This window comes from Echeneis naucrates, chromosome 2 (assembly GCF_900963305.1).
Source record: "Echeneis naucrates chromosome 2, fEcheNa1.1, whole genome shotgun sequence".
Classification (NCBI taxonomy): domain Eukaryota; kingdom Metazoa; phylum Chordata; class Actinopteri; order Carangiformes; family Echeneidae; genus Echeneis; species Echeneis naucrates.
In genome coordinates, this window is record NC_042512.1 from 4,684,605 (window position 1) to 4,703,621 (window position 19,017).

Sequence of the window (19,017 nt, forward strand, 5' to 3'; positions counted from 1 at the left end):
ATCCCCCTCTGTGGTTTATTAAGAATGTATATTCTTTAGCTCTGAGTCAGTGTGTCAGAATGTGTGCCTTACAGCAACAGCCTACTTTGCTGGCCCCTGTCCTGTGCCACTCTGAAAAGCCACTCACTGGTCTGGAACTTGAGACTCTTCAAACCTGACCTCAGTCCATCAGGAAGTAACAGGAAAGTCAAACTTTGGGCTACTGGGCGGACTGTGTCTTTGATTGTGAAGGTTTGTAAATCACTTTTTTTATGATTCGTTTAGAAAATACATTTCCAAGATGTAACTGATGTTGACTTGATGTTTGCAGCTGGGCTGACTTCACCTCCCCCGTCCGGATTGGAACCATCGCCAAGAATAGAGTCCCTGGATGCCTCTCCATTCCCAGTTCCCAATACATGTTCAAACACATTGAAATTAGCACTCTGAGATTCACACACTGTGTTTAAGTCACACATGGACTTGTAACTGTAACTTGTAACTGTAACTTGTAATTGGTAACTGGATCACCCCTCGAGACCAGACTCCGAAAAGGTGTTGTTTTTTTTTTCCTCACAGTTAAGATTTTCACTGTTAAGTTTCAGACAAAACAAATTATTTCAAGAAGTTTTGTATTCCATACTTACAAAAATATAGGACTCATTACTTTGCTATAATTTTTATCAATTTATTTCAAACTCAGAACAAATGAAGCTGTGACACTTGGTGTTCAGACAGACTGCAGTGTTCCACCACTCCAAATCAGATTTCATAGTTTGTCATTCACTTTTCCTTGTGATGTTTCCAAATGATTCTGGTACCTGTTCATCTGAAGAAATGAAACAATGGGAATGCAAATTTTACGTTTACAAACAATAAAAAAAAAATGCTAATATTTCCTTCTGATTGCATCTGTGATAGATTGGTTATGAGTTTTTTTTAAAACAGAAAAACTGCATGTTTTTCAGTCATGGCAATATTTGATTCAATTCTGTGTTACTTGTCTAATACCAAATCACAGCACAGTCATCTCCTGGCTCTTGACATGTATATTAAAAAAATTAATTAATTAATTTAAAAAATAAATAAATAAATAGAAATAGGACAGAAACCCCAATGAGTAAGCACTTGATAAAGCAGGAAGGTAAAATTCCCTTTGTCACTGACTCACAGCTGAGCAGTTTCTTTCAGCTTCATGTACAGTTCTGTTGCAGACTCCCAGTTCTCTGGCTTCTGTAGTTGTTTGTGCTCCATAACAAAGTCAAAGTCCTCCTGCATGTTTGAGTCCCCACATGGAGCTATTGACAGGCTCGCCTCTGGAACAGCATCCAAATCAGCTGGTTCAATCTCAAATCCAGTCTGTGGAGCCAAATCTGTGTTAGATAGAATCAATAGCATTTATTTTATTTATTTACATTTTAGCAATAAAATAATAATAATAAAACAAACATGGAAATATCCATCCATCACCAATGTTACCTGTGTGGTCAGCAGTACAGTTCATTGGACATGACGCTGTTCTGGAAGTGTGAATCCTGTGACTGTTCCACAGTCTCACACACTCATCCAACATCACCATAGCAACATCTCAGAAGGCACTGATGCTCATGGCTCCCGTTGAAGTATCCAGCAAACAACTCCATCCAGAACTGAGACCTGTAGAAATGGATAGAATCAGAAGTAAATATATATTATTAGTAGAAGTGGGACTAAAAAAAAAAAAAAAAAATATATGTAATTAAAGACTTTGTAATGAATTAATTGAAATGAACGTGTTAAAGTCCCAGCCTCAATTATTATATATGTTTAGAGGAGTTAATCTGCGACAGAACATAAAGATAAAAATCAAATGAAAGGTCAGTCATAATAAAATGACTTCATGAAGGCCACTTACCTTCCCCTTCTAAATATGGCCCACCAGGATTCAACACGCTGCTTATTCGTGGATGAGCCATACATGTGGCTGGACGGCCCAGAGCAGCAGTCATCATGATGGAGGCGTAGGGGAGACTGAATGGCAGCCATAATGCCATTCTCCGTGCCACAATCAGTCCTCAGTCTCATGAGAGGAGATTCTCAGCGATCACTGTTGGCTTCTTGTTATTTGTCGGTCCACATTGGAGCCACAGCACTTTAGGGGAAAAAATCCATCCATGCGTCCTGAGAGAGCCAGTTTATCAGAACCATCTGCATGCCACATACAGTTCGCTCCCATTGAGTAGCAGCTTCTTCTTAGAAACCTTCTGCGTGCTCTCTCATTCATCACATCATCTCTCTTCACTCGAAGATTGGACTTTTGTCTGAGTACCTGCCACATCGTCCGATAGCCAAACAGTTGTCCAGGTCCACGAAGTTCCAACCTGATGGCGTTTGGAGAGGAATCATCCTTTTAAGAGTCCGCAGGCTGATGTTTGCACCGTGTAAACTTCACATCATGCTTCAGTAGATCAGGTGCTGCTACCTCCGGATCTGTATATAATGGGAGTGTTTTCCCTCTCTGAGCTTTTAAATCAGCTCCATGTGGCGCCATCAATCCATGTTTATCTGCTAAAATAACAAAAAGATATCATTCATTTCACACACACACACACACACATACATTTACTTCCATATTTTACAGATATATCCACACACGTACCTGGACCTGTTTCCTTTCGGCCCACAGTTCTTTTGACTTTGACTTTCTGTCCTCCATGAATTGTTTATATGATGTTCATGGTTGTTCTGCTGGAATGAACGGAGTTCCGTATCAAAACAGAAAGTTAGCAGCAGCTAAAGCAATCAGCAACAATTGTGCATTTAGCATAATTGAAAGCCTAAAATCATAAAAAAATAAATAAATAAATAACAACTAGCAACGCTTACTAACTAAACGCGTTGCTATTCCGTGAAGACAAGATTGGCTGCAAAATGAAACGGTGCACTTTAATTCACTGCATGTCTGACAGCGGCTTCAGCTAGTTAGCGCGATGCTACACTTAGCTTGTTTAGCATTTTCCGGCTGTTTATTAGATGTCTCCTGTGCGCGTGCTCCTTCCGTCTGGTCCGTTCATCAACGTTAAACATTCTACAGATCGTCCGCACGGAAAACACAACCGCGTAAATTGGCTCAAGTTGTTTCCACAAAACGGCCAAAACATCATTTACTCCATGCTGCCATAAACTTTCACTCTGCAAAGTTTTCCCGCCACACAAACCGATACAAACTTTTTGAGCTCACAGTCAATCTTCTTCTGGATCACTTCCGGCATTTGGTACATTCCCCTTCCGGAAGATTCTGTCGTTTGGAAATTTGTTTCGCAATTTGTGAATTTGTTTTCTAAAATTTAAATTTGTTTTATCCGTGGTGAAAGTATTTTTCTTATGTAATTTTGTTGAATAAAATGTAAAAATGTTTCCCAACATGTAAATTTGTTTGACGAAGTGTTTGGCACTTTGTAATTTAGTTTTGCACTTACCGGCCACCGTATCAAACAGAGCAGGAACACTAAAGTAAGGGGCGGGGGGTGAAAACGACAGGAGGGTTAAAGAGCAGATTCTCTCTGAGGGGACGGATGTTGCCACAATACACAGTGTGTGTGCCATCACATGTGGAAGATGTGTGCAGACTGAAGCCTTGGTCTGCCACCAGCTCAGAGGGGCTGCACTTCTACTGACCACCAGGGGGCTCCACTGGTTGTTTCACAAAGTCACAGTGTGTTGGAGTCTATCAGGGTATTTTCCAAGCAGCACTGTGTTTCTAACATCTGGATGTTGGTAAAGAGTTACTTTGCATTGGCCGGGAATCGAACCCGGGCCTCCCGCGTGGCAGGCGAGAATTCTACCACTGAACCACCAATGCATATTTAACACCTTTTACCATGACGTCATGAATCTCCAGGCATCAGCAGCCTTTCACAGATGATTATTCTAATTTCTGTATTAATATGCAACAATGTATTTACATTAAAGTTGATATCTTTCTATAATAATCCATCATGGACCGCTGGACACTTTGATATCAGTAAATCCAGCGTGTTTTAAAGAAGTTCAGAGTGTTTCAGAGTTTCTGACATGATATAGACAGACAGATCCAACAAAGCATTTAAATGAACTGAGAGCTCAGACCAGCAGAGAGAACACACACACACAGAGGTGCGCAGCTTCGCTCAGTCTGTGATTGCAAAAATGAGCGAAAGGAAAAGACGCATTTTAATAAGTATTAGGAGGAACAAACCAACAGATTTGGTTTTAGTTCAATTTAACGCCACTTATTTGTCTAATAACAGCTGATTTATGTTTCACTTCATTCGTTCGCGAGACAAGCTTGAGATTCTTCGTGCGCATGCGCCGTTCCGGCTGAATCTAATGCGAGTGTGACGTTTGAGTTGGTGTCGCGTGGGAGAGAGATGAAGGACAGGAAATGCCTTTGATCTCCAGTGACGTCACACAGCCTCGTTATGGGGTGAGTAAACGGTTGTTGATGTTGTCAGTGAAACATTCATTCATCCTCAGAGTCATCTGCTTCTACCGATCTCCATTTTCATTTCCAACCACTCAGAGAGACAAGAACACACACAGACACACTCTGACTAACCAAACCATTCCAGGAACAATCAGGATGATTCTGGCTCAGGGTGTGACAGGTCCGGGGTTCAAATCCCAGATGAGCCCTTTGTCAGCTGTTGTAAGAAGTGAAAAAGCCTCCTAAATGTGGAGGGAGGCCGACTCTGTCAGAGAGCAGTGTGCATTCTAGCTTCCTTTAGCTGTCAGCCTCTGATCATCAACTCTTCAGCTTCTATGACTTCAACAATTCCTTCTGAATGCAGTCTGAGGCAGTGATTGTGAAACTTTCATTCAGACAGAGATCCCACATTCAGAAGAAAACAGCCACACACAAACAAAGTCATCATGAACAGCCTACATGGAGCCTAAATGAAAAGAAGCAGGAACTAAAGTGTGAAAATAATGATGAACAAAGTGTCACACAGAGAGGCTGCAGCCTGGTGTGGACTATAACGTCAGAAAATGGATCAGTCTGTGACACGGAGCACTAAAGTTGGAAGGCTGAGTTCAGCTTCAGCTTCTTTCATGTTCTCCCTGTGAAAGAAAGAAGGTGAACATGAGCTTGATATGAGAACACAGCAGTGTGCATCATGGTGCTCATGTTCATATAGAAAGAAGGAGGAAAAGCAGCAGCTCTGGTTTGCTGTTTCACTCCCTTTCCCTCCCCGCTATGAGCTGTCACTCACCCACAGCACATACTGTAGACTGGTTCACAGTCAGACTCATGATTCATGACTCATTGGTTCAGAGTGGAACTCATGAGTCCCAGTTCAGCAGCAGCACATTCACACACTGAGCTGAGAGTCTGCTGCACGACTCCGCTAGAACATTATTGGACTGTGTTATATCACTATATCAATCAATTACACTTTATTTATACAGCATTTTGCAAACAAAGAACAATGTTGCACAAGGCGCTTTACACATTAAAACAACAAATATAAACAAGAAAATATTCCCCACCCAGGGCTCATCACCATCCACAGACACTCAGATTCAAATAGGATGTTATGTTTGTCTCACAAAGGTCATTTAGTACGCTTCATAAGAATGATCCTTTCAGAAAATAAACTACTCTGCTGCAGTGTCCTCTGTTGAGGTCTGCCCTTTCAGCACACTGTTATTTGACTGAATAAATTTTTGCCACATGTGGGTAAAAATAATTATTCGAAATTTCGCAGTTCAGCTGACCAAAGAAGGGCAAACTGTTTTTAACCCTCTTTGGGTCCAACAGTATCGCTGAGAATGACGAAGATACTAACCAGGAACCAACACCAAGAAATAACCCGTTTGGGTTCATAACAGAACTTATATATAACATGTATGAATATGTTAGTATCTAAACTGTGGACGTCTCACCTGATTATATGATGGAATATTTAACAGTTTAGAGCTGGTTAGAACATATTTACTAATGAACTCTATCTCCTCAGCCTCCACAGTGTTAATCATTTGATGATAGCCAGACAGGCTGGAACAGCAGCTGACTGCTGTGACAATGAACTCTGAGTTCCTGATGATTCTCTTCCCTTTTCACTCTTGAAGCAAAAATTCTCAGTTACAGAAGACAACCGAAACACAAAGGAAAAGTAATGAGTGTGCAGGCTGATGGAGTTTCAGGAACACACTGAGATTTAGACAGTAAAGTCCAGATCTGTCTCCAATATGGAACTGACGGAGACTCCAGAGCTGAGAAGTGAAGCCAACAGTGAATTGTCTCAGTTTCTAGTTTCACATCTCCTTCAGTACTCCTCCCTCAGAGACACTGAAGAACCAAACCAGATCTTGAACCCAGGATAGAGAGGTTCAGCGAATGTGGTGTTGAAGGTGTGGAGGTGGATCAGTGAGTCAGAGGAGACTCTGTAGAAGGACAGAGAGCCAGCAGGACAGTCCACATACACTGCTACTCTGTTAGAGACAGAGGAGGAGGAGGAGGAGAGGGACATTTTTCTCTTGTTGTGCCAGACAGAGTAACCATCATCATCAGAGCAGGTTAGAGTCCAGGACTGATCATTATATCCAAACACGCAGTCATCACTGCCTCCTTTCCTCCTGATTCCTCTGTAGCTCACTGAGATATAAACCACTCCACTCCACTCGACCTCCCAGTAACAGCGACCAGTCAGACCATTTCTACACAGCAGCTGAGACCAGTTATCAAATCTGTCTGGATGATCAGGATATGACTGATCCTCTGCTACATGTGTCACCTTCTTGTTGTTGTCAGACAGTTTGAGATTTCTGTGGATTGTGTTTGTGTCCAGTTCCAGTTCACAGACATCTGATGGAGAGAACAAGAAACAACAGCTGCAGTTTATCATCTGTTCATTTATCAACAACTTTACTGAAAGTGAATCATTCAAACTTACATTTCATCACCTGTGAATAATGTTTGACTACATTTAAATGAAAAGCCAACAATCCAGTTAGAACATCAACAGTTACTGAACACGAGAGTCAAGATGTCAGCAATGTTCTGCTTTTTTTCTGCTGTGGAGTCAAAGATGACGGCTGATGGAGATCCACATCAATAAACACATGAAGTGTTGATCCTGAATGAAACTCATCTTTGTACTTCAGTCAGAAATGTAAAAATCTAGTGTAACATGAGCAGCTGAGTTTTCATGAATCAAAGTGAAGACACACTCACACTTCCTCAGACCAGGTCTCAGTCTCTGTGGTCCACCATGGTCCACCCTGGAGGAAGAAACAGAGTCAGGATCAACTTGATCCACCATCAAACATGAAGCAGAGTTCCTCAGAGCTGTCCAGACCTGAGAGTGTCCAGTCTCCAGTCTGGATCCTCCAGTCCAGCAGACAGAAGCTTCACTCCTGAGTCTCCTGGATGATTGTAGCTCAGGTCCAGTTCTCTCAGATGGGAGGGGTTGGAGCTGAGAGCTGAGGCCAGAGAAGAACAGCCTTCCTCTGAGACCAGACATCCTGACAGACTGAACAAACACATACACACACAATGTTATTTTCACAAAAAAGAAATGTTTTGTGAAAATAACAATGTCAGATGAAAGAACTATTGAATAAAATTAAGAAAACAGCTTCACTTTCTACACTAATAGAACAATATAATGCCTTCTGCTCCGCTTCAGTGGAACCTTATGTACAAAACAATACTTTCCTTTTCTATAAAGGATAAGGTTATGGTTTAAGAAAAAAAGTGTCTAATACTGGCAAATTTGACTACTCTGGTATAAGAGCTCAACCAATTTTATCTGAGATTTGACTGTAAGGACTTTTCTGGAAATTGATTCAAATTCAGGGCTGCTGCAGTCAGCAGCCTGATTCAGATAGATGAAATCAGTGTGTGGAACATTTTTGAAAAGATGAATACTCAGAAAAGTCATGGACCTGATGGCAACAGGTTGACTACTTAAATGTTGTGTCCCATTCTTAAATGAAATCTTTACATTTTTCAGGGGTCCTTGTTACTTAAAATTTCCTCATAATGGAAACAACCCATTATTGTTTCAATGGCAAAGGTACCAACACCAAAGATATTAAATGATTATCGTCTTGTGGCCCTCACCTCAGTGGTGATGAAGAGTTTTGAGCCCCTGGTTAAAAAACGTTTGCTTTCAATGACACAGACAATGAAAGGAAATCACATGCACCTCTATGCTTTGCTGACTTTTCATCAGCCTTTAACTATATGCGGTCTCATGTTCTTGCTCAGAGGCTTTCAGAAATTCCCAGCATTGATTTTGGAACCATATGTTGGTTAGTTGATTTTCTGACGAGGCTGCAGAGAACTGGTGTTAAAGAAACCCTTTCTGAGGCCTTATTGCGTTCCACAGGTTCACCTCAGGAGTGTGTATTGTCACCGCTTCTGTTCTTCCCTGACACCAATGATTGTAAGAGCATGTTTGAGTCAAGGTTTATCATAAAATTTGCAGATGTGATTGTTAGCCTTCTGCAGGACCACAAGGTGGGCCATGGACCTGTCATTTACTATTTTGTTAAATGGTCTGATGACCCTTACCTGCAGCTTAACATGTCTAAAACAAAAGAGATGATCCTCGACTTCTGCAAGAACCCTCCTGCCTCCTTTTATCTGATGCAACTGAGGTGATTTAATGTTGACAAAAAGCTTCTTAAAATATTTTATTCATCTGTTACTGACACCATTTTAACTTTTGCTTTTATCTGTTGGTTTGATAACCTCAGCATTTTAAATAGGAACAAGCTGAGGAATGTGGTCAAACTGAAAAAAAAAAAAAAAAAAAAAAAAAAAACATTGGCATCAGCCTCAATGATCTGGGAAAGGTGTATCAAGCTAGAGCCACTCAGAGGGCAAAGACCATTCTGGAGAACTCTCTTCATGGAGAGTTTCAGCTTCTCCCTTCTAAGAGAAGGTACACTTTCCCCAGTAGGGCTAAATAAAACATATCTTAATTCCTTTGTTCCATCTGCTATTTGATTTTTAAATAAGCTGTAGGTGAGTGATACACCCGTGAAACTGTGATGACTGTATTATGCATTTTATATTTGTACTAATAATTTTATTGTCATGTAAAAAATTATTGTTTTAACTTCAGCTGCAAACCAAAACTGCCCTTTGGGAACATTAAAGATTTTCAAAATCAAATTAAAATCTAATTTTTCAAAAATCAAACAGATGACTCTGATGACTGTGCAGACAGCTGAGTATAAAATATCACCATTTTCATGGGTGCAGTTACAATTAACCAGAAAATAACTCAGATAAATGAAGAGAATATATAATCTGGTCTTTAGACACTGCAGCAGGAACAACAAGCACTCATGAGGAGGTGACATAGGTGACAAAAGTACTCATATTCTGTACTGAAGTAGAAGTAAAGATACATGTGGAAAAAAACACTCTGTTAAAAGAAATACCGATTCAACTTCTTTACTCAAGTAAAAGTAAGAAAGTACAGGCTCTGAAATGTACTTTCAAAGTAAAAGTAAAAAGTAAATATGAATTTTTGCCATTTGCCATACATCCTTAAAAAGTCTAAGCCCCCCCAAGCAAAAATAAAAAATACTGTAAGCAGCATCCACAATCAACTGTTGCATTGCTATGCCATTGCTGGGAGAGCTGTCAAAACTGTAACATATGTATGAAACCAATCAAATCACGCATTACGAAAAAGTTGCACACCGTTACTGAATACAAGTTATCAGTTCTCTCTATCTGCCCTCTTCCACTCCCCCTTCTCCCTCTTTCCCTCTCTAGTCTGTGTAGTTTTTTTTTTTAAGTAATGAGCCTGTTTTTACAATGTAAGGAATAGAAAATACATATTTTTGTGTAGAAATCTAGGGAGTAAAAGTAAAAAGTCGTCAGAGAGATAAATACTCAAGTAAAGTACAGATACCTGAAAAATCTACTTAAGTACAGTAACAAAGTATTTGTACTTCATTACTTGTCACCTCTGATGAGCTGCATGAATTAAAAAGCTGCTACTTTTTAGAGAATCAGCAGCAACAAAGAAACACTGAAAGAAAACACAAAGATAAACAGCAGAGCAACACAACAGCTGAACCACAAACACACTGATTAAAGTAAAGACACAGTTACACAAACACTGTATACTGACACATTGATTCTGCTCTGTGTTCAACCAGGTTCATTCATCCACAGAGCATCATGTCAGCAGTCCACTCATCCTCTGATGTCTTTGAGTCCCTTAAATATTTTCCTGAATGAGAACTCGCATCACAACTGTGACAGATGCCATAAGCTGCAGAAAGGTTGTGTTTTGTGTTGTATTTTACACTGATGACAATCTCCCAAATCTAAAGACATCTTCAGTTCATTTTACTTCATTTAATGAAAAATCATAAAAATATATAAAAATTCTTGACAAAAACATAAACTCTGACCTGAGAGTTTCCAGCTCACAGTGTGGACTCTTCAAACCAACAGACAGCAGCTTCACTCCTGAATCCTGCAGGTTGTTGTTACTCAGGTCCAGATCTCTCAGACTAGAGGACTGGGAGCTGAGGACTGAGGACAGAGCTTCACAGCTTCTGTCTGAGAGGTTACAGAGGCTCAGTCTGAAGAGGATTACAGAAAGAAAAACCATAATGCGATATGAACACTGCAGTGATATATATATACACACAGCCATTATTCAAAGTAAACAGCAGGTCATTGTATTATCAATGACCTGAAACAGTTGATCAGCAGGGTTGGCTACATTTCAGAGCTGAACTGACACCAGTACTGCTACCTGGTGTTTGGTACCCGTACTGAACGGTATTTCATTTAGGTACTTTACTGTGAATGTGTAACGCTTGAATAATCAACTTAAACATGGAATTATTATCATAAAAACATGCAAATAGTTTTTGCTCTTATATTTTGAAAATTCTCAACAAAATTAAAAAACATAAGGAAATACAAACATAAAATTCATGTTTACCCTTTAAATATAAATATAGACCTTAAACTTTTGAACACTATAAAATAAACCTAAGGCTGACAAAAAAACCCCAACAAAAACACTTAGAATAATATCAGAGGTGCTTGTTTTTAGTTTGAGGGTTCTTTTTCAGAAAGACGAGCATTTTGACCCTTTCTGGTTACAGCTGTGCTCACTAAACACTTAGTTTGTTCCCAGCACATCAAACACTGCAATGATGTGCCTTTAAAGATAGTTTATGCTTCACCAGGTGCTTCCGCAAATTTCAAGTATTTCCACCACTAGGTTTTATTTTGCTTGACAAATATTGCACTGGGCATCAGCATGTATTTACCAATGTGTAACCCTTCAAGTGAATTGGTAATTGGAATTAACAAAATGATTTGGTAGGTCAGCATCTTTTATAGTACTGAACCTTACTGAGCACAAACCTGAGTCCTCTAAGTCTACAGTCGGGACTCTCCAGTCCAGCAGACAGCTGCTTCACTCCTGAATCCTGCAGGTTGTTGTTACTCAGGTCCAGATCTCTCAGACTAGAGGACTGGGAGCTGAGGACTGAGGACAGAGCTTCACAGCTTCTGTCTGAGAGGTTACAGCCACTCAGTCTGAAGAAGAAGCAGCAAAACAAGAGAAAAGTATTATAAAAATTGTTATACAAAAACATTTATTGACTCCAACCACATAAAAAGATTTAGTTGATCTTGTTGGATTTATGTGCACATACAGAACTTTGTTGGAGGCTTTGATCACTGGCAGCAGCCTCAGAAGAGCCTCCTCTGAAGCAGAGTATTTCTTCAGGTCAAACACGTCCAGATCTTTTTCTGATGACAGTAAGATGAAGACCAGAGCTGTCCATTGAGCAGGAGACAGTTTATCTGTGGAGAGACGTCCTGATCTCAGGGACTGTTGGATCTCCTCCACCAGAGAACCATCATTCAGTTCATTCAGACAGTGAAACAGGTTGATACTTTTCTCTGGAGACAGATTCTCACTGATCTTTGTCTTGATGTACTGGACTGTTTTCTGATTGGTCTCTGAGCTACTTCCTGTCTGTGTCACCAGGCCTCGTAGGAGAGTTTGGTTGGGCTGCAGTGAAAGACCCAGAAGGAACCGGAGGAACAAGTCCAGGTGTCCATGTGGACTCTGTAAGGCCTCATCCACAGCACACTCATAGAATTTGTTTCCCAACCAGTATGGCCAGTATCGTTCTTCTGGCTTCAAACTGACTCCAGGGTCGATGAAGGTCAGATGGACATGAAGAGCAGCCAGAAACTCCTGAACACTCAGATGGACGAAGCAGAAGACCTTGTCCTTGTACAGCCCTGTCTCCTCTTTGAAGATCTGTGTGAAAACTCCTGAGTAAACTGATGCTGCTCTGATATCGATGCCACACTCTGTCAGGTCTGATTCATAGAAGATCAGGTTTCCTTTCTGCAGCTGCTCAAAAGCCACTTTTCCCAGAGACTCAATCATCTTCCTGGTCTCTGGACTCCAGTGTGGATCTGACTCAGCTCCTCCATCGTACTTGACCTTCTTCACTTTGGACTGAACCACCAGGAAGTGGATGTACATCTCAGTCAGGGTCTTGGGCAGCTCTCCTCCCTCTCTGGTCTTCAACACCTCCTCCAGAACTGTAGCAGTGATCCAGCAGAAGACTGGGATGTGGCACATGATGTGGAGGCTTCGTGAGGTCTTGATGTGGGAGATGATCCTGCTGGCCTGCTCCTCATGTCTGAACCTCTTCCTGAAGTACTCCTCCTTCTGGGGGTCATTGAACCCTCTGACCTCTGTCACTATGTCAACACACTGAGGAGGGATCTGATTGGCTGCTGCAGGTCGTGTGGTTATCCAGAGGCGAGCAGAGGGAAGCAGTTTCCCCCTGATGAGGTTTGTCAGCAGCACGTCCACTGAGGTGGACTCTGTAGGATCAGTCAGGACCTCAGTGTTGTGGAAGTCCAGAGGAAGTCGACACTCATCCAGACCGTCAAAGATGAACACAACCTGGAACTGATCAAAGCTGCAGATTCCTGCTTTGTTGGTTTCAGTGAAGAAGAGATGAACAAGTTCCACCAAGCTGAACTTCTTCTCTTTCAGCACATTCAGCTCTCTGAAGGTGAAGGGGAATGTGAACTCTATGTCCTGGTTGGCTTTGTCTTCAGCCCAGTCCAGAGTGAACTTCTGTGTTAAGACGGTTTTCCCAATGCCAGCCACTCCCTTTGTCATCACTGTTCTGATTGGTTGGTCTCTTCCAGGTGGGGGTTTAAAGATGTCTTCTTGTCTGATGCTTGTTTCTGCTCTGTCCTGTTTCCTGGATGCTGTTTCAATCTGTCTGACCTCATGTTCCTCATTGACCTCTCCAGTCCCTCCCTCTGTGATGTAGAGCTCTGTGTAGATCTGATTCAGAAGGGTTGGGTTTCCTGCTTTAGAGATCCCCTCAAACACACACTGGAACTTCTTCTTCAGGCCAGATTTCAGTTCACTTCGACAAACTTGAGCACGACTTTCTGAATAAACAAAATATAAATTAGATTAAAAAAAATTCAAGGTTGATGTTTACTTCTCCTAAGGAATAAAAATATAATATCTCTCTCTGTCTCCTCAGACTTTAGTAAATGTCTAATTGATCCATCATGTTAAATCCTCTTACTGCTCTGCAGACAGTCAGCCAGCTCCTCCTGCTTCATCCTCCTCAGGAAGTTCACTGTGATCTTCAGAAATGCCTCTCTGCTCCTCCTCTGCTCTTCATCCACCTCATCATCCTCATTCTTCATGAATTGTGGGTAATCTGGACTCAGACTCTTTTTGATTTTCTTCAGCTCGTTCTTCACAAAACAGACGATGTTCTCCTCCAGCAGCTGGAACACAATAACATCCTGTGTAAAGTTCACTCTCAGTATAAACTTATGGATCAAAGCATCAGATCATCAGTCAGCAGAGTTCAACTTTAGCTGCTGCTGTATCATCTGCTGCCACGTCTCTTTCCAGAGCTACACAGAAAGATTCAGACCTGCTGACTTCACTAAACTAACTTCACTGGTGTAACTTACTAAGTTTGACTTTAGATTCTGACAACACAGAGATCCTGATCATCACATGAAGACCAAACTGATACAGCCCTTCAACACATCAACTTAGGAAGTGAAAATTCAGGGTATTAACTGTGACTGTGGCTGAAGATGGATCAGACCACCTGAACTAGTTCACTGATGAATTATTCCATCTTTAAACCCTGTAGAGACAGAGTCCATGGAGGTCCAGGACTGAATCTGATTAACTTTGGTCTTTGTTATTAAGTCACAGCTCAAATTATCTGGAAAACAACTAAATAAACTTTTATTTAAGATTCACTGTAGATGAAGAAGAAGGAGCAGAAATGTTTTGTAAAAGTCTCCAACAGACCATATTCATACAGAACATATCTGTTGAGGCTGATGGATTATTGCTCTGTGGTGAACTACAACTCCCAGTCCTCTCCCACTCTCTCCCACCCCAAACCTGTTCAATCCCAATTCAACTCCTGTCTGTCACAGAGTAAAGCTCTACTGGTCTAAAGAGTGCAGCTTCAAACTCAAGTCTTTGTTGGTGTCTGTTGTAGTCACTGGATGAACATTTACACACCATAAATATGGAGTCCAGGTCTGTGTGATGATGTTTGTCAGACTGAACTCTGAGGAGAAAAGACACAAACATACAGTTTGTTCCAGGAGTTTTCTATGAACACCAGAGAAACTGATCGAGAAGCTTTGATACCTTTAATGAGTCCAACAACAACAAATGATCAGCTTTTACCTTTTTTCTTTGATAAAGTCATCCATAGACTGATCACTCTTCATGGACACACAGCTGGATACAGCAGACTGTTGTCCTCCCTTAAAGTCAATAGGATGACTCACAGACCAATCACTCTTCATGGACACACAGCTCAGTTCAGGAGAATCTGGTCCTGACTCCTGGTCTCTAGTAGAAACAGAGCTGACAGTAAAAGAACTAACAACCAAGAAAGTGGGCAGAAAATTATCACTTTAAAATAAATCAGCCAAGTCCAGCTTTCATTTGTTTAGCCACAAGTCATCCAGCTTCTTTTATTGTGCAATATTTTTGTTCATTTTAATGACAGTTACATATCACTTTGTCTGTTTGGATGTTATTCCATTTGACTCACATGAAGAATGTAGCATGAAGTATTATTGAAATGTGCAAATCAAATAAAAAATATATCTCTACATGCAGGCAGCACAGCCGCATCGTGGTTAGTGGTGTTGCTCCACAACAGCCATGTCCGTATGTCTGAGTGTGAGAGTGGCAGATTGTTTGTCTCTGTCTCTGTGTGTTGGCCCTGTGATGCACTGGTGAATATGAATGAATGAACATCCACATGTGCTCCCAATGGAGACAAGGACAAAAAAAAAAACAAACAAAAAAAAACTGAAGCAGTAAAAAACCTAAGTGACAGTGAGAGTGAATAATGATGGAGCAGTGATCTGAGTGCTGAGCTCTGACAGATGGACAGTTAGAGATCCTCATCTCACCTCTGAGCTTTGGTCTGACTCTCATGTTCCCCACACAGAGTGGTTTTAGAGGGAGGGGCTCCCTCCTCTCTGTCCTCACACTGATTCATAGCTGAGCCTCCACCTTCACACAAACACAACAAAAAGCTTCATTACAACAGGATTTACATCACAGGACACATCATCATTACTGTCACTAATATGTAATTAACTTCTGCCTCCCAACTCCCAACAACAAACTGTTTGACTTTTCTCTCTCTCTGTGTTGCTTTCAGTCAGATTCTGTTATAAACAGAGAACATTCCTGATTCATGTTAATACCAATCTTCAATGTTATACATTGGCATTAACACTAAATTTCAAACAAACTCAGATCACCATTTACTTTTAGCAGTGCAAGTTGAAGAATTATAGAACCTTGACATAGTTGTGATCACCATAGGTTGGGACATTTGAAGGTCTAGAATTTTAAAGTAATAAATTTTTGAGGGCCAAAATCATTCCTTCAGAAGCCAAGTTAAAAAAACAAAAAGAAACAAAATGTTACAACTTAACCAGTCTGACCTGTCAGGAATTGCCAGACCAGAGGAGGTGGTTCTCTCATCTGATGTTCAGGATGCATCTCAAACATTTTTTTCTTTGACACATTATTTAAACAGAGTGCCTCCACAACATCACATAGAAATCAGTCTGATCTGTCAGTAATCTGAAAGTTTAGGAGAAATGTATCTCAGGTCTGATGGTGCTTCTTCTGTCTGTCAGTTAGATGGTGGTATCTGACTGTAGGATGTGTTGATGCAACTGTGATTTCATTCATGTCATCTCATTGAGCAATTCACTTGACAATTTAAAGATTTCTGTTTTGCCTCAAAGGATTCCAAACAATAAAAACAAGGAGTGCTTCATTTTCAATGGCTTCACTGTATCTAGAAATACTAAAAATGTACAATTAACAGTAAGAGTTCAATTCACTCAGCCAAGCTCATCCAAGATTTTAGACCAGTTTTGACATGTTCTGTCATGGCTCAACACTGCACGCCAGGTCAAGGAAATCAACTTAAGCCTTATCAAGAAAGTTAAATTGATGAAAATTTCTGCTTCACTTTAGATTAATTTGTGGTGACCATTTAAACACCTTTTAAGAAATAAAATCTGGTTTCACTCTGGTGATTTAAAATCTTGAGTTTACTTAGTCTAAGAATCTTACTTTACATCAGAGCAAGAACAAAGTGAAGGAACGATTCACTACAAATTCCAGATAAAATACTGATAGATTAGGTCTGTAAATAGGAAGAAAGGAAGAAAGGTAAATAAACAGCTCAGTGTGATCACAGTGATCCTGTTCACACATTTACAGATTCTCACCTGCTGAACTCACTTCAGGGAGACTTTCTGACACTTTCCAGCTTCATGTGAAGAGAAGAAGCTGCTTGTTCTCCCTCATCAGTCCTGGTGTCTGTTTGAGCTGAGGAGAAGTCACATCCTCATAACTTCAGAGTTCAATTTTAAAAAAACTTTAGTGACATGAAAACCGTTCTAACTTGTGTTAGAAACCAAATCAGTGCCAGAGGACTCTTTGGGATGGTGCTGTGATTCTGCAACAACACCTCTAATCTCCTGACCCTCAACTCAGCAGACGAAGATGTAAATGTGCTGCAACAACGTCAGTTTCTAAGTCTTGATGAAATGTAAAAATATCAGTAAGCAGTAAACAAATTATTCAGATCCAACAACAACTATGTCTTTCTGAGTTTAACCAACAGATGGAGCCATGAGAAATCTGGATTTCTGTATTATTTCAATATTCAATTCTAATTTCTACTATTCATATTCATAATTACCAAAGGGGACAATATTATGTAATAAAGGGGAAAATTATGTAAAAACAAGACAAAACATAAATGTCCAGGGGCAAGTGTTTTGCTGTTTGCTTCAACCTTGAACTGACATCTCTTTTCTAATCATCACCTTCTTCTCTACTGTCTTCAGTTTAAACTGTCCACTTCCATGTTTTTTGGTTTTGTTATTAAAAAGCAACAGAACTCAGACAATGTTTTCAGGAGTCACAGACCTTGAATATTACATATATTCAATCAGTGTTCTTATGGACTACGGTGATAAACAATAAAAAATATTTTCCTAAGAAATTATTGTTAGCTCATCTTTGCTCTGGAACATAATGGAAAGATTTTACATTAATGTTACTGAACCAGTTTTCTTCCTCATCATAGGAAACAAACAGGATGTGATGAAGTTCTACTATCTGTCCACTAGATGGTGATAACCAACACACCCTCAACGACCTGGTTTGCATTTAGTTTTGTATTTTTCTTTGGGAAAAATATCATTATTGAATAAGTATGCAAAGAAGAAAATGCTCAATTATACTGAAGAGGAAACAGTGATTGATCATACTGACAAAAGAAAATTATTATTATTTGAAAGCCCACGTTCTGATCCTCGCAACTAAATGAAACAAGGTGAATGGCAGAAAGTAACTTTAGAAGAGAACACTGTTAATCCTCAGCGAAAGATTGTCACGGAAATGAAAAAGAAGCAGTCTGATTTAGAGCTGTGGCCAAGAAATACATTACTGCTCACAACATTAGTGTGCGATGCTGCTGGAGGAGGAGAGGGGACCCTGCTGCTCTCTACACTTGATGATCTATCCTTATCACAAAGAATAATAATCTGACTGATGTAGATCATGCATGTTTCTGTTTATTTGTATAAAGATCCTTATCAGAATTAATAAAGTGTATCGTGACATTTTCTCAGGATTTAATTATATTCATTCTTAATATAAAAAAAAAAAAAAGAATTGCTCACACTTCACTATCTTCAGCTTTTCTTTTGGTGAATTGTCAGATGACATTCTGCTGGTTTAACTGATATCATGCTGATGTTTTCAGCAGTAATTTTATGAGTTCATGTCTTTAACACAAAAACTTTAAGAGATCTTGTTACTAAGTAACCACATCATCCACAACCAACCCTCTTTATCTGGAATCTGAACAGGGAGCTGTGAGGAGTTTGATGGTTCATCATCACGATTAAAGCATTCACTGACTGCAACATTTAAATTAACAGTTTCCTTTAATAGTGAACATTAAACAGAACTGAGCAGTTTGTGTTCTTTTATCACTTTGTCTATCTCCCTGTCTTTTTGCCATGTTCTTCAACTCTGAGCCCATCTGAGTTAGTAACTCTTCTTTATAAATCTGAGAAGGTCGCTGGTTGAAAATGATCATCATGGCCCCAGATATGAGCATCAAACTGTCAGTTTTCAAATCAAATTTGCAAATGCCGATTCCTAAATAATAAATAATAATTTATTTTTAAGAGTCAGCAGGAATGAAGTTCAGTATTTCATACGTCACTGTAGCTAAATCTTTTAATATTTTGTTGACTTTATAATCTGTTTTCAAATTGGTTCAACATTCACTGACACAAACAGGATGAAGGCTGTTGGTTACATTACCTGATGGTCGAACTAATCTTCATGCAGCTAATGAGTGAAGGTGAACTTTAACTGCAGCTTCCATGAAAAAAATAAAGACAATATATAAATGTATATCTGACAG

At 40.0% G+C, this 19,017-nt stretch overlaps 1 protein-coding gene and 1 non-coding gene across 2 annotated transcripts; both read right to left on the minus strand.

Moving 5' to 3' along the window:
* Positions 1 to 3,749: 3,749 nt before the first annotated feature.
* On the minus strand, positions 3,750 to 3,820 carry trnag-gcc (transfer RNA glycine (anticodon GCC)). Its single transcript has one exon. It is a non-coding gene; the product is annotated as a tRNA-Gly (tRNA).
* A 2,215-nt stretch (positions 3,821 to 6,035) lies between these two features.
* LOC115057470 (protein NLRC3-like) lies at positions 6,036 to 15,170 on the minus strand. The gene is made up of 7 exons (XM_029524608.1): positions 15,150 to 15,170; positions 13,573 to 13,771; positions 11,650 to 13,429; positions 11,357 to 11,530; positions 10,384 to 10,557; positions 7,175 to 7,221; positions 6,036 to 6,805 (listed from the first exon to the last, which is right to left on the minus strand). Exons 1-7 carry the CDS (start codon positions 15,168 to 15,170, stop codon positions 6,267 to 6,269), a joined length of 2,934 nt encoding a protein of 977 aa, XP_029380468.1. The 3' UTR covers positions 6,036 to 6,266.
* Between the last annotated feature and the right edge of the window lie 3,847 nt (positions 15,171 to 19,017).